Source organism: Anomalospiza imberbis, chromosome 11 (genome assembly GCF_031753505.1).
Source record: "Anomalospiza imberbis isolate Cuckoo-Finch-1a 21T00152 chromosome 11, ASM3175350v1, whole genome shotgun sequence".
In the NCBI taxonomy this organism is placed as follows: Eukaryota; Metazoa; Chordata; class Aves; order Passeriformes; family Viduidae; genus Anomalospiza; species Anomalospiza imberbis.
The window spans coordinates 8399582-8413027 of record NC_089691.1 but is presented as its reverse complement, the minus strand read 5'-3'; the positions used below and the strand labels follow the sequence as shown (position 1 = coordinate 8413027).

The following is a 13446-nucleotide window of genomic DNA, read 5'->3' as shown; positions in this document are numbered from 1 at the left end:
TTTTTTTGCCCGACAACCAGCTTTTGTTAGCCTTTGCAGCAAGGTGCTGTGGGAATGGTTATGTGTCAGTCTGTTTTGCTGCAATTCTCATTCGTCCTGCCTGTTTCAACAGGTGTGTTAAATCTTGTGAGTTTGCCTGTTCTGTGCAAATAGTGGCTTCTTGGCTACACCTGAGCTGAGATGAGCAGCTGTCAGAGCAAAGCTGAGCTTGGCTGCCTGCTCAGGTGATCATGGACATGGCTTATCTGTTCTACAGTCAGCTTTAGAGCCTCTTTGCCAGCTGCACGTTGTAAAAATGCATGAGGGATTTGTGCAGTCACTCAAGATCCAAGCTAGTAACAGCTTGGATAACTTGTTTCTTTGAAAATTTATGGTTCACTTCTTGTAGAAATAAAATGATTTTATTCTACAAAGATGGTTCTTAAATCTGTAGTGTCTGAACATTCTTGTCTTCTAGGAAGATCCATCCCTGGAGAGGCACTTCAAAGGCCACAGAGATGCTGTCACTAGTGTGGACTTCAGTCGTGCTAAGAAACAATTGGGTAAATTGTCTGTGTTTTGATGGCCAGAGGATAAAGAAAGAGCTGTTCTGCTTTAGTTAGATGGGGGAGCAGTGGAGGTAACTGAGCTCTGCAACAGCAAAAGGTCCTGCTGTTGCTTCTGGCTAACAGCAAATTGAACACTGCTCCGCTCACCTTGCCAGCTTGTGTTTTTAGTATGTTGTGAAGAACTGCTGAGCTGACTTTGGTAAATGTTTTGCTGCAAGGGAGAGGTGTTGGAGGGATGTGTAGCCAGGGTGCTTTTAAGTCACCAACTCACTGGTCTTCTCTGTTTGATCTGAAGTGACATTTAACCTGCTGCAGCTGATACCTGCCTCTGCCAATAAGAAAGTGATGAGATAACCTTGGTTTCCTTGAGTGTGTGGAAGATTTGCAACCTGTGTGGCTTCTGCCTCTGCAGCTGTTGCATGGCTGGACTCTTGGAATTAAGTTGTCAGCCCAAAGTAATGCATGGCTGGCCTTGTTTTGTTGGAATTATTGATGAAATGATATGCATGGCAATAACAAAATACACAGCTTGCAATAGACTGGTGAAGCTTCAAGGGCAATGTATTGAGACTGCTGGAAGCTATGCTGGGGAGCTGAGTGTGAAATGTAGTTTTAGAGTAACTGGAGGAGAGCGAATGCAGGTTTGGTTTTATGTGGTTTTGTTTTTCATTTTTTATTTCAGTAAGTGGCTCAATGGATTCATGCCTGATGATCTGGAATATGAAGCCTCAGATGAGAGCCTATCGCTTCTTGGGCCACAAAGATGCAGTTTTGTGTGTCCAGTTCTCACCTTCTGGTCACCTTGTGGCTTCAGGCTCTAGAGACAAAACAGTCCGTTTGTGGATCCCTAGTGTGTGAGTACCTATTCCCTTCTGCCTCTCTTGTGTTTAACTATGGCTTGGAATTTCTCCTTACTGCTTTGTAGCAGTTCTCTGGCTATGGGACGGGGATCTGTTTGAGGGAAAGAAGAACCACTGTGTCTTTACCTTCTCTTCGGTCTGTGGATATGGAGCTCCTGCTGGTACAGTACATGCTGGAGACAGATTTTGGACTGAGTTCCATAAACCTGTTGGATCTCTAAATGTGTTGTGCTTTGGATCTCTAAATATGCCTTGCGTTTATTTGCCAGCAAAATGCATCTTGCATTTATTTGGAAATTATGTGTAGAGAAAAATGAACACATTTGAATTGTCTTGCCTGGCCGAGTTAATGGCAGTCTGCTCACAGCTGTACAGCATCAGGTGTGCTGAATTTAGTCCTGTTATTTCTTGTGTGATGTGACACTGGAATGGCCAGCTGGAGCTTGGGCCATTACAGGAGCAGTTGTGAGGTCGTTGCCTGCTTGGCTCTGTTTCAATGAGCTGTGAGAACACCTATCTTCTTGCCTGCTTTGCAGCTAAGGACCTGGCAAGAGTACAGAACCTCAGTGTCTTCTTTTACATTATCTTTCTGTAAGTGTTTAAATGGTTGCCCAAATTAGCTGTAGCATTTTTTCCCCTTTACAGGAAACATGGGTTGTTTCCTGTTGGATTGGCCTCCAATATGGAACTGGAACAACTGGTTTTAGCTGTGTATTCTGTACTGCTCATGAAGCATGAGCAAGATTGGGGTTGATCAACGTTTTTATCCTAATGTGGTCACATGCAGTTCCCTTAGAAGGGGTGGTTACTAGCACTGCTCAGCATACAGCAGCTCTGTGTTTTCAGGTGCAGAATGCCTTTGCTGCCCTTTGTGCAGTTTTAAAGAGCTCTTCCCTTTTGTGTAGCAAAGGAGAATCGACTGTGTTCAAGGCTCACACAGCAACCGTGAGAAGTGTTCATTTCTCCAGCGATGGCCAGTCCTTAGTTACTGCTTCTGATGACAAAACAATCAAAGTGTGGACGGTTCACAGGCAGAAGTTTCTGTTCTCACTGAGTCAGCACATCAACTGGGTCCGCTGTGCCAGGTGAGTACGGCCCTCTGACAAGCAGAGATGGAGATTTATCCCTCAAAGCAGAGGCTCAATGTCATGGCCTGGTGCAACACATTTCTGTTCAGGGTGATTCAGGTGTGTCTAGAGACTCAAATATATTGCTGACCTGCAGAGACATCCTTTGAGTAATAGTCTGCACCCACTTTGTGTTTCTCCAGTAATGTCTGTCAAGCAGAGGCTTTCCTGCTTTGTGATTTGTTCTGTGTTTTGTTTTTACCTGGTAAGGAGAATTTTGTGTCTTGAAGTTGCTAATAGGAAAAAAGGAGAGGTTTCTGCTGTTATTTCAGCTTAGTTTCTTTAGACTTGCCATGCCCCTTGTTAAAAGGATCACTCATGCTACCTCCAAAATGTTTTAAATGCTACCATGCTAATAACTTTATTTCCTGATAAGTGTTTCAGATTTGATTTCAAGGAGTTATTTATGCATATGTGTACCTAGGATAAAGCCATGGTTCCTCTGTAGGTAAAAAGTTCATTACAGTTCTGGAATGTGGTGGTGGCAGTGGCTGGTAGCGCTATAGATGCCCACAGAAGAGCAGAAAGGATGTTTTTCCAGTATGTCTGATGATCTGTAGTTAGGGACTCGGGTCCTGATTCTGTAATGTATATTCCTGTGAAGAGAGATCTGGATCTGTCATGTATATGATATTTTGAGATGGGAACTTAATATATTCTCCTAAGGCACTAGAATGGTGAAAGCTCTGCTGCAGCTGTTTTCTTGGGAGTGGCTGTGCTGCTCTGAACTCTTGTGGCAAAGGCAGGAATTGTTCTGAATCAGGGCAGAGAAACAACTGGAGATACACTTGAATTGAAACAAGTAAGACACAAGATCTAATCAGACTCAGGACTTTCCTGAGGGTTATTTTATATGCTCGCGGATTTAGGGGTAGTTTGAGTACTCAGGGCTTGCTTTCTTTTCCCTCAAATTAGTGGTTGGATTTTCATTCTCACTGATGCCTCTGTGACTTCTTGAAAAGCTGTGTATGTTTACCAACATACTTTGACACCTGGCCAAATTCAGTCGACCCTGTACTCCTTTCATTTGAGGGCTTTTCTTAATTGCTGTAACTCTTGCCTTAGATTCTCTCCTGATGGACGATTGATAGTGTCGTCCAGTGATGATAAAACTGTCAAGTTGTGGGACAAAACCAGCAGAGAATGCATCCACTCCTTCTGTGAGCATGGAGGGTAAGTACCTGGTGGTGATGTCTGAAGTGGGGTTACCTGGGGAATTTACACCTGGTTTGTGAGATTCGAAGTCCCTGTCCTGGCAATTATAAAACTGCTTAAAAAACCATTAGCACCTCTTACAAAAGCAGCCAGTGTGAGGGCCCTGTCCAGAACTGCCCTGGCCTCTTTGACTGCTCCAAGCTGCAGTTTGTTTGTGCTTGTTTATTTTTGGAGATGCTTAAATTCCTTATTTCTTCTTTTATTTTGCTCCGAGTTGATGTAAGTTAAAAGTGCAAAAGTCTACTGACAGAATGGCACTTGGATGCTTTGATTCATCTTCAAGTTTTTAAATAATGAGGTTATTCAAAAGCCCCACTTTGCATTAGCTGTTAAATTTGGAATGTTGAGCCACAGCAAAAGATAATTTACCCAGAAACATAAAACAAGTCCTCAGAGAACTGAGACTGGGATCTCCCTAATTAATTGCTGCACTGAATTTCTAGTGCAATATTTTGTTCTTTCTAGGTAATATGCAATGATAATAAGACAAATTCAGACATTATTTTTTTCAGTGCTCTTAAGTATGTGTCTTGTCCACACAACCTATTGAAATATCTCAACTTTTTCAGTACTTGCTACAAAAATACTCAAAAGATAATTAAATATATCCAATTTGTTTCATGAGTAGTTACAAGGTATCTTTCCCTGAAGGGTCTGAAGCTTTTATTGTACTTATGTACTCAAACTAAAAATTTATTGGATTCAGATCCAGAAAGAAATTTGACCTCAGCCTTGCTACTTTCCAAGTGGCAACATATGATTTCAGGCACAAATCACTAAGTTCCATCTTACATTTAATTAACAGAAGAAAAGTCTCTGTTCAGTCTTGTACACATCACTCTGGAAATAATGTTAATAGAAGACATATATTATGCAAACATTAAATGAAGACTTGAAAATGTTGTTGTGACAATTGGATCCATCAGATTTCAGGAGGTTTGTGTCTACAGCTCCTACACCTGTAATGTGAACTACTGAAGGTGTGCTTGGGTAGGAGCCTGCAGTCTGGCTGGGGTTAGAAGCAAGGTCTTAAGAGAAATTCAGCAAAATAAATTTTCAGGTTATCTCCTCCTTTCCTTAACGTTCAGTGAGTCATGAGGTAGCTTCCCTTGTTGAAAAGGCTGTTTTGATCTTCAGCAGGAGTCACAGGTAAGCAGTTGGGTTTGGTTGCCATTGGCAGGTTTGTGAACCACGTGGATTTCCATCCCAGCGGTAACTGCATTGCCGCGGGCGGTACGGACAGCACGGTGAAGCTGTGGGATGTCAGGATGAACAGACTGCTTCAACATTACCAAGGCAAGTCAAGAGCTTACAGAAGTTGAACTTTTCCATGTATCGATGCAAATTGCTCTGAGGAACAAGTCCAAGGATTGTTTTTCTGAAACGGCACTGGGTTAGGCCTGCCAGCAGGAGCCTTTCTTCACCGGATGTCCTGCTTTGCTTTGTGTTTAGCTCCAGAACTAATTCTGAAGCTGTCCTGTGTTGCAGGTGGGCCTGAGTCTTACCTGTGATGACATTTGGCTCGTATTCACTGTTACTGGGAAGGTGGTGTGCAGTAGAAAGGATGTGGCCTTTGCCTCTGAATAAGCCTATAGGAGGAGTCAGAATTATATTCCAGCAATTCAAAATGTTAGGTTCTTTTATGAGAAAATAAGGAAAAGTTAACAAAAAAGGAAAATCAAAATCAATCAATTGCAATTCTGTACTGTGATCCATGTTTATGGTTCCTTTTCCAGAGTCTGTTTTTCAGCTTCCATAATTAGCTTTGATGATGCCAAATGGCATCTCTTCCCATTACATGTTCTTGTCCCACTGATTAGTGCTGCTGTTTGGTAGATCTGGATAGGAGAAAGGCGCTTTCCCATGCCTGCCAGCTTCTGTGACATTGATTGACCTATTCTGTGCATTAGTTTCTTCAGCCAAAATGTGGCTTTTCTTTGCTAATAACAGTTCTTAAGGCTGATATGATATTTTAAAATGAATACGTTCTCCAGCACTGTTTCCAGTGTTGATAGCTTATTAAACTTAATTTTGCTAACTTTCCCTGAGGAACTGCTTCTGTTCTGCTCTTAAAGCAGATCAGAGACATAGGGCTGGAGCTTGGTGTGTTCTTTCTGCCCTCAAGATCAGCTTTTGTGCATTCCTGCTGTGATAGCCTCACAGCTTCAGTCATTCTTCTGGATCCCAGTCACTCACAGCTCTCTGATAGTTAGCAAAATCTAATAGAAATCAAACTTTTTGATGACTGTTGTTCCAATTCGTCAGTATTGAGTGTGCAATTTGTGTAATAAGTATTGTTAACTTGTGACCCATATAAAAACTTGGAAACACCTTCCTGAAGTCTTGTTGCTAAAATCAGTAGTATTTTTAAATACTTGGGCAGTGTCAGGTTGTCCTTTAACCTGCTTTATCAGCTTTTCAATGGTGGCAAGATCTGCAGTGCATGTTTCCAGCCACAGTATAACTTGGCTCAAAAGTTGTCTCTTCCTGCGTTCCACTTACTGCTATTAAATTGTCCAAATCTAATGTGGTTTAAGCTTGGCTGCCAGGTTTATTTTTTGTCTTGGAATGACATATTTCCTTGGTATCCCACCCTTATTGAATGGCATTTTAGTGTGACACCCTTGTTATTGAAGTGAGCATTTTCCTGGGGTGAGTGTTATTTTTAACAGCTACTGTGTAAATCCTAACTGTGTATTAAACCTTTAACTAAAAATAGTAATAATAGCTGAAGAAACCTTAAATTGCAGTGGTGTTTTTTTGCAGTCACTTCATGAACCTGTGGCCACAAACTGATGTGTTTGTAACATGTTCTGGAGATGTTTATAAGTCCTGCCCTTCTGAGGGTTTTTACATACCTCCTTTTGGCTAAATTTGATTTAGTTTTGTAGCTCCCCTGTGAGGCTGCCAGTCCTGTCCCACTAGATGGCATCTGTGCCTTCAGAATGTGCTGATGCTGCCTGATTTCCAGGGAATCCATTTTAAACATGGAGTTGCATGGAGGAGTTAATAGATGAGTAGCCCTGCCTCGGGCTCTTGCGTCTTAAGTTTGGGCTGGTTTCCAGCACTGATTAGTCTTTTAGCAGTGTTGCTTTTGTTGCCAGCACTTGTTCCAACTGTGACATTTGTAAATGAAAGTTGGAAGTAGAGAGCAAGCTGCAAAACCTTTTGTATGGTGTGTTTTTCTTTGAGCCAAGCAAAGTATGCTGTGGTCACGTTTACTGTACAGGAGAACACACAGATGCTTTATTTGGTTCTCTGCTTGGCAGTGACTCTTTTGTACAGCAGATTTTGTACAGCCCCTACAAAAATGGCCAATGTTTATTGCCTGACATTTTTTCCCTGTCTAAAGCTGTGTGTGGGACACCTCTGTAGCAGGTCTATGGAAACAGCTCTGACCTGTTTTTTATTCCTGTTTAAAAAGAATATTTGGTACTTCCATCCATCAGTTTGGATGGGGCTGATGGTGGTTATCTGTTCAGTAGAGACTGTGGCTGTTTCAAATTCATCCTAATTTATCTTCTCCCTGTTGATTACTAAGGGTTGCATTGCATAAAAGGAGTGCTGTGGGGCTTGGGACAATTTTGTGCAGGCTGGGAGGACTCAATTTTAGATGTTAACCCCCAGTATAAGGCCCCTAAGAGACTTGTAGCAACAAGTCACTGGGAGATGCTACCTTGTGCTGCACTGGATCTCTTGTTCACAGCATGAAGTCAAGTGAGGTGGCAGGATGTGTTGGCACATTTTTTGGAGAGGTGTTGTGAATGGTCTTGTGGGAGGTATGAGCTGCTTTGACGGTAGAAATGAATTTTTCTCTGAGTTTACACGAGCCACTTGGGCACAGAAGCTGCGACTGCTTATGCAGCCACAGTCTGTGTGACTTTTTTCCATTATGGACAGCTTTTTTTGTGAAGCTGGAAATACTTTATTTACCTTCTGGAACTTGGAAGATGTGATACATTACTAACCATGTCTATTTCTGATGTGATTCCTTTCAGGACTTTCCTTAGTTGACAAATTTACATTTATCTGAATATAGGCATTTAAGGGGGTGAGGAATACTACAAATCACTCAGAATATGACTTTCAAGGGAAAAAGATATTTATCACTGTGTCATGAGAAAAAACTCCACACAGACCTTTTTCTCCTTTAATAGCTAGCATGGTACAGGGTTGGGGATAGAAGAAGATCTAGCTGTGTGACAGAGCAGTAATCACCAACAAGAATAACAGTTTAGAAGTTACCTGTGTTAAGGTTTTCTTCTGTTTTGAAACAGTCTGGGTCAAGAGGAGTTGTTTTCAGAACTTAGCTGAGGTATTTAGTGTTCCTGAGAATTTCAAAAGTAGAGGCATTCTGTTTTGCAGTTGAGCAAGGTTATTTCAGCTATCTGCTTCAAATCCACGTATGCAAAAAATATTTGCTTCTAATGTACTTCAAGTGGTATTTTAAGGGGTTTCTTAACATGCAGTGTGGATTCAAAATGCACAGTAGACTCTCAACAGAACATAAATGTAGTTGGGTGTGATGTATCAGAAGTAGTAGATTTGAGATAGCAGAACATTTGGAGGGCATATAGTATAATTAAGAATAATTGGATGGTTAAATCCCTCCTCAGGCATATTAATATTCTGTAATGTCACATATGCTCTGGAAGCTGGGCATATGTGAGGTACTGCGTGTTCTCATAAATAAATATGTTCAATAGCCTGTTTTGTAAAAGTTCGGGGAGTGAAAAAAGTCATATTAAATGTTTAATGTTACACAGAACTTCAGTGAAGTTTGACTTTTTTCCTAGAACACTTTCTTTAGCTTTTTTCAGAATAAATCTTGGGCTTCATCTTCATGCAGGGAAAATGGCTTTATTGCAACTTCACACTCCTGATAGTTTGTCTATTTGTATGTGTTTTAAATTTTTGGTGAGACAAATAGGATGTCTGAGGAAATAATGCTTGTATACAACTGGACCATTTTCAAGTTGCTCTTATTTCCTAGTTTCTCTTAACCCCAGTCTTGGCTAGAGTCAGATAATAAACCAAAAGATGATGTGCAGTGTCAACTCTGAGTGTCTTCCATTGTAATTTCAATCTTCTCAGTGTCCTAAGATACAGATTTTAATCTAGAATGACTTGAGAGTGAGACCAGCAGCTCCTCAGTAGTAAAGTACATCAATGTTCAGCACTCTCACAGAATCCTGTAGTTCACTTGCACATACAGTACGTTTTGGGGCTATACTGGAAGCTTTTGTAGTATTAAGTCTCCCAGAATAATTGGCAAAGCTTCCTTTTTCCTTTCAGTAAAGTAGTGCCTATTTTTACAAGAATTGAGTTATTGTTATTGTTCTCCAGTGCTTTGAAGAGCTTTTGTGGAATGTTTCCCCCATGATAATTTTCCTGTTAAATTTTATAACAGAAAATTGCAGTGTGCTTGTGCTTTATTTTATTCTTTTGCCTTGGGCTTATGTAAACTGGTCTTGGTGGCTATAATACTTTTTTTTCCCCATCCTTAGTGCACAGCTCTGTGGTCAACAGTCTTTCCTTTCATCCCTCTGGAAACTATCTGGTTACTGCTTCCAGTGATTCAACTCTTAAGATTCTGGACTTGTTAGAAGGAAGACTTCTCTATACTCTGCATGGTCACCAGGTGAGGCAAAGCCTTTTTTACAGTAAGGTACAGACTCATGATAAACTGAGCAAGTGCATGTTTGAGACTTTAATTCTTCATGACCAGAAATTGTTTGAAAGCTTTCTTGTGTAAAATCATGATTATAATGCTAATAATCTTTGAGATCATCACTGTTTTGAAGGGAAGGAGGTAAGGCAGGAATGGGGAGAATGAGAAAGCAAGACTAAAATTGAGCTCCAATATTGAGGATTCAAGTCCAAGGCAGAAGGAACTCAGAGCAGCACCCTTGACTCTGACTGACCCTGTCAGCCACTCTCTAGTGCAACTCTCCCTCCTTCTCTAGAGAGCTGCAAATAAGACTTGGCCCCCTGACATAGGTGTTTTGAAGATAAATGCTGTTCACCTGGCAGGAGACTCGAGTAGTAGTAAAATAGAGGATATCTATTTTGGGATTTAATTTGGGAACATCTTGTTAATGGACTGAATCATACAATTGAAGGTGATAAATGGTGCTGGTTGGTTAAGTTTAACTGATTGGCCTATTAGTATTCTGCTGCTGGATTTGTTGCTTGTAAGGTTAATTTTATGAATGCTTGGAGCTCTCTTTCGAAATCTTAAATGAAAATAAACAGACTAATTTCATTGTCTGTGGAGAGTGGGGTGTGAAAAAGCAGGACTGCCTTAAGGGATCCCTTTCTAAAGGGATAAAGAGAACAGAAATTCTTAACCCACTTGTGTCTCTTAAAGTGGGGGCTGAGTTTTAAAGCATAAAAACTGTCAGGGGAAAACTACAGCCTGAAGCTTTTTGGAGATGATGGGGATTGTTGTGGGCAATAATGGTATCTGTGTAAGCTGTAAATCTGATAATTCTGTCTTCTTGTGGCTTTGTTTAGTGACTGCTTGTTTGATGTCTAAAAAGATCAAGTTTCTTCTGTAACTTCTCTTTTCCTATATATTAATAAAATTTTCTCTTTTTTTTTGTAATATTATTGGAAAAAAGTAGGAAAACCTTATACTTAAATCCTTCATGAAGTAGAACTTTGATTAAAATTGACCAAAGGGTTCAACTGTTAAAATAATGGGGAGGAGATAACAAATGCTGGTTATCCTAACATGGCAGCTTTTGCTGTATAAAACTGTTCTTGGAAGACTGGACTAAATGGCTAAACCTATCAGATAGGGGCTGCAAACCTGCTGTTGCCTTAATCTTGTTTTCATATTTGTCTGTTGTGTTAATCTGCCAAATGAGTTCCTGAGAAGAAGCTTCCTGGAGAAGGGTAAGTGTTGGAAGAGCGGGGAATATTTACACTTTACCCCCTTCCCTCAGGAAGGGATGTGCCTGGTTATGGTTCAGCAGGAGGCTGAACCTGCTTTCCATTTTTCTCCCATTTGAGCTGCTGGCTGTGCTTCACTGACTGCAGTAGCACACAAAAAAAAAAGAGTTTAGCATTGAATGAGAGTCCAAAACTGATTATGGTGATAGAGGTCTTCAGAATGAGCAATAGAAAGTCCCTTTAGGCTAACGTTGTACTTAACTTGAGGCTTTAAGAGATCAGTTTGTGGATCATCAATTCAAAAGTAGAATTATAGCTCCCTGTTCTTCCTCCCTGCTGCTTCAGATCAGTAAAACAGTGTCTGCCTCTTTCTCCTGGGCATCTAATCAGCATTGGAAAAACTTTGCCTTTGGCACAGCTGAAGAGTAGCTGCTGTTGTGGCATTTACAGCTTCTTCAGTTTGGAAACAAGTGCAAGTATTGAAGTGACTAGTACAACTTTCTGGTTGCCTTTAAGGGTATTGCACCGAGATATCTGTGGGACCAGTCCTGGCGCAGTCCTGCCTGGCATTCCCTGTCTGGCATGGGCTTGGTTCTGGTGGGTTGGTTCTTTTACTGCCTGATTGAGCAGATACCTTGCTTTTCCACTAAAAGCATATGGCAACCTGTGCTTCGTTCCCAGTAAGCCACTGTCAGTGGCTACAGGCTGTGCCAGGGGTGGATTCCTGCACTGGCTGCTTCTCCAGCTAGTTCTACTCATAGATAAATCCAGGGTACTTAATAACGAGGGACTTTTTTGTCCCCTCTGTTATTACTGTGACTTGTGCCAGTATCCCCAAGTGGCTAAAAACTAAGTGGTGTGGACTTTTTGGTCATTAAATTGATTTGCCTTTTTAAGTGAGTGCTGTAGGTTAGTCACCAGATGGACAGCCTGTTCTGAAGATGTTCTTGAGTTGTGACTTTTTGAGGTTGAAAGTTCTGGTTGACACTTTGTTCCTACTTTGACAGCTGGCTGCTGTTACGTTGTTCTGGGAAGGCTGCATGCAAGTGGACCCTTGAAGGGAAAAAAACCCAAAGGTCCTTTAGACATACTTTGACGCAACTGCTGGAGTGCCAGAAATTTGTTAGCAGCTGATTAGCTGTAGTTTACATGGGGAGGTTGGCCAAGTTTACATTGCTGTCTTTAATTGAAATGTAGTTGGCCCCTTGTAGCAGAAGGATCATTAGAGACAGAAGTTTGCAGCTTGGAGCTGACATCTTGCAGCTGCAAAATATCATTCTGTATTGTGCTGCATATTTTGGTTCTGGAGTGTTTCAAGCTGTGAAGTGCTCTTATCTAATTCCATACAGATGAGACACTGGCTTGGTATGTAAATCCACCTCTAGTACTGAATCATTGTTGAAGAACAGAATGTTTTGAGGCCTCTAAGCCACCCCTAGAGGAGAGCAGGTATGTACATGGTACTTGTCTGCCCTTTGGAGTGGTTTTATTAGAGCATTTCCAGACTGACTTCCTCAGTGGAATGGAAGTTCTCAGTAAATATTTAGAAAACATCTCATGGTTATGTTCATAAATAGGAAGACAGAAAATGCAAAGTTACAATTCTTCAAGCAACCTTGACTTGAACTATGAAGTAGCTACATTCTACCTACCTGGGCAACAGGAGTGAGGTCTCCTGAGCAGGTGCACAGGAAAGAAATGTGCTCTTTTACTGTCAGCTGCCAGCTCTGCCTAGGTGGCATTAAACATCTGTGCCAGCCTGTCCTCTTTGAAGAGTATGAGTACATGTCCGGGCTACACAGAAGTCAAACAAAAAAGACAGAAATGTGTGTTGCAAACAACAAGCAATTGACTTTAGGTTAGCATTTCTGAGTCTTGAAAGGAAATAAGAGTTCTCTGTCCTTGCCTTGTGTTTTTATAGACAAACTTTCAGGAGTTAAAGCTGCTGAAGATTCACCTGTAAGATGCCAGTATAAGTTTTCCCTATGTTAGCTGTAACTCTTACTCCCTGGTGAAGGAGGATGCAAACATGACAGACTTGCTCAGGAATTTTTCAAAGCCCAGTGTACTGAGAATCCTTGGGACTTCTTGTCAGAGGTATTCCACCTGAAAACATTCCTGTTGTCATTGCCACCTCTGTACCCTGTGCTTTTCTCCGTGGTTCCCTTCCCTTCTTCCTTTCCTATGTGACTTGCCGTCTTCTCCCTTGCATGAAGCAGCTGAAAGAACTGTCAGCAGTGGCAATGACTGCTCTATTGATTGTTCTTAGTTCTTTTATGCCTAGAACTGATGATGCCAGGGCTGGGATCCCAGTGTGCTGGTTGCTGCTGGATTTGCTTCTCAGGCCTTTTCTCCTCTCATGTCTCCTGTTTCTCTTTGCTCTAGTTAGTCTGTTCCTGGAGAGTTTGGCTGAATGTACTGGCTCCCACTTTTACATCTCCTTTTGTGGCAGTGGAAGAGGAAGCTCTCCTTCAGTTCAACTGTTTTTATCCTCTAGTTATGCCTTATTCCAGCTCTTAGCATTTTCCTTGCTCTCTTACCTGGCTTTTCTCTACCAAGTATTAGTTTCTTGCAGGAGTGAAGCAAAAAAAAAAAAAGGTAAAAATCTGCTAGCATCCTTGACCCCACTTATCTCTCCAGCTTCCTTCCATACTGCCTCTCCTTTCATAGTGCAGACAGTGCATCATTAAACTTCTCTGGTTTATTCCTGGACCATTTCCAACCCGGCTCTTGTTTCTTCTGTTATGCTGAAGCCGAAATGTTAGCTCTGTTCCTAGCTGAAACCTGAAAGTCTGGCCT

At 41.4% G+C, this 13446-nt stretch overlaps 1 protein-coding gene across 6 annotated transcripts in view; it reads left to right on the top strand.

The window, feature by feature from the left end:
• POC1A (POC1 centriolar protein A) overlaps nucleotides 1–13446 on the top strand; it is a 53440-nt gene that overhangs the window by 9849 nt on the left and 30145 nt on the right. For 4 of the 6 annotated variants that reach the window (XM_068201710.1, XM_068201705.1, XM_068201704.1 and 1 more), the window contains exons 2-7: nucleotides 458–542; nucleotides 1231–1402; nucleotides 2314–2493; nucleotides 3601–3708; nucleotides 4931–5046; nucleotides 9258–9391. In XM_068201710.1, coding sequence (XP_068057811.1) covers nucleotides 458–542; nucleotides 1231–1402; nucleotides 2314–2493; nucleotides 3601–3708; nucleotides 4931–5046; nucleotides 9258–9391 — 795 coding nt within the window. Of the gene's footprint in view, nucleotides 1–236; nucleotides 374–457; nucleotides 543–979; nucleotides 1004–1230; nucleotides 1403–2313; nucleotides 2494–3600; nucleotides 3709–4930; nucleotides 5047–9257; nucleotides 9392–13446 lie in introns of those variants that run through there. The other 2 variants (XM_068201706.1, XM_068201708.1) reach the window with 2 other exon arrangements.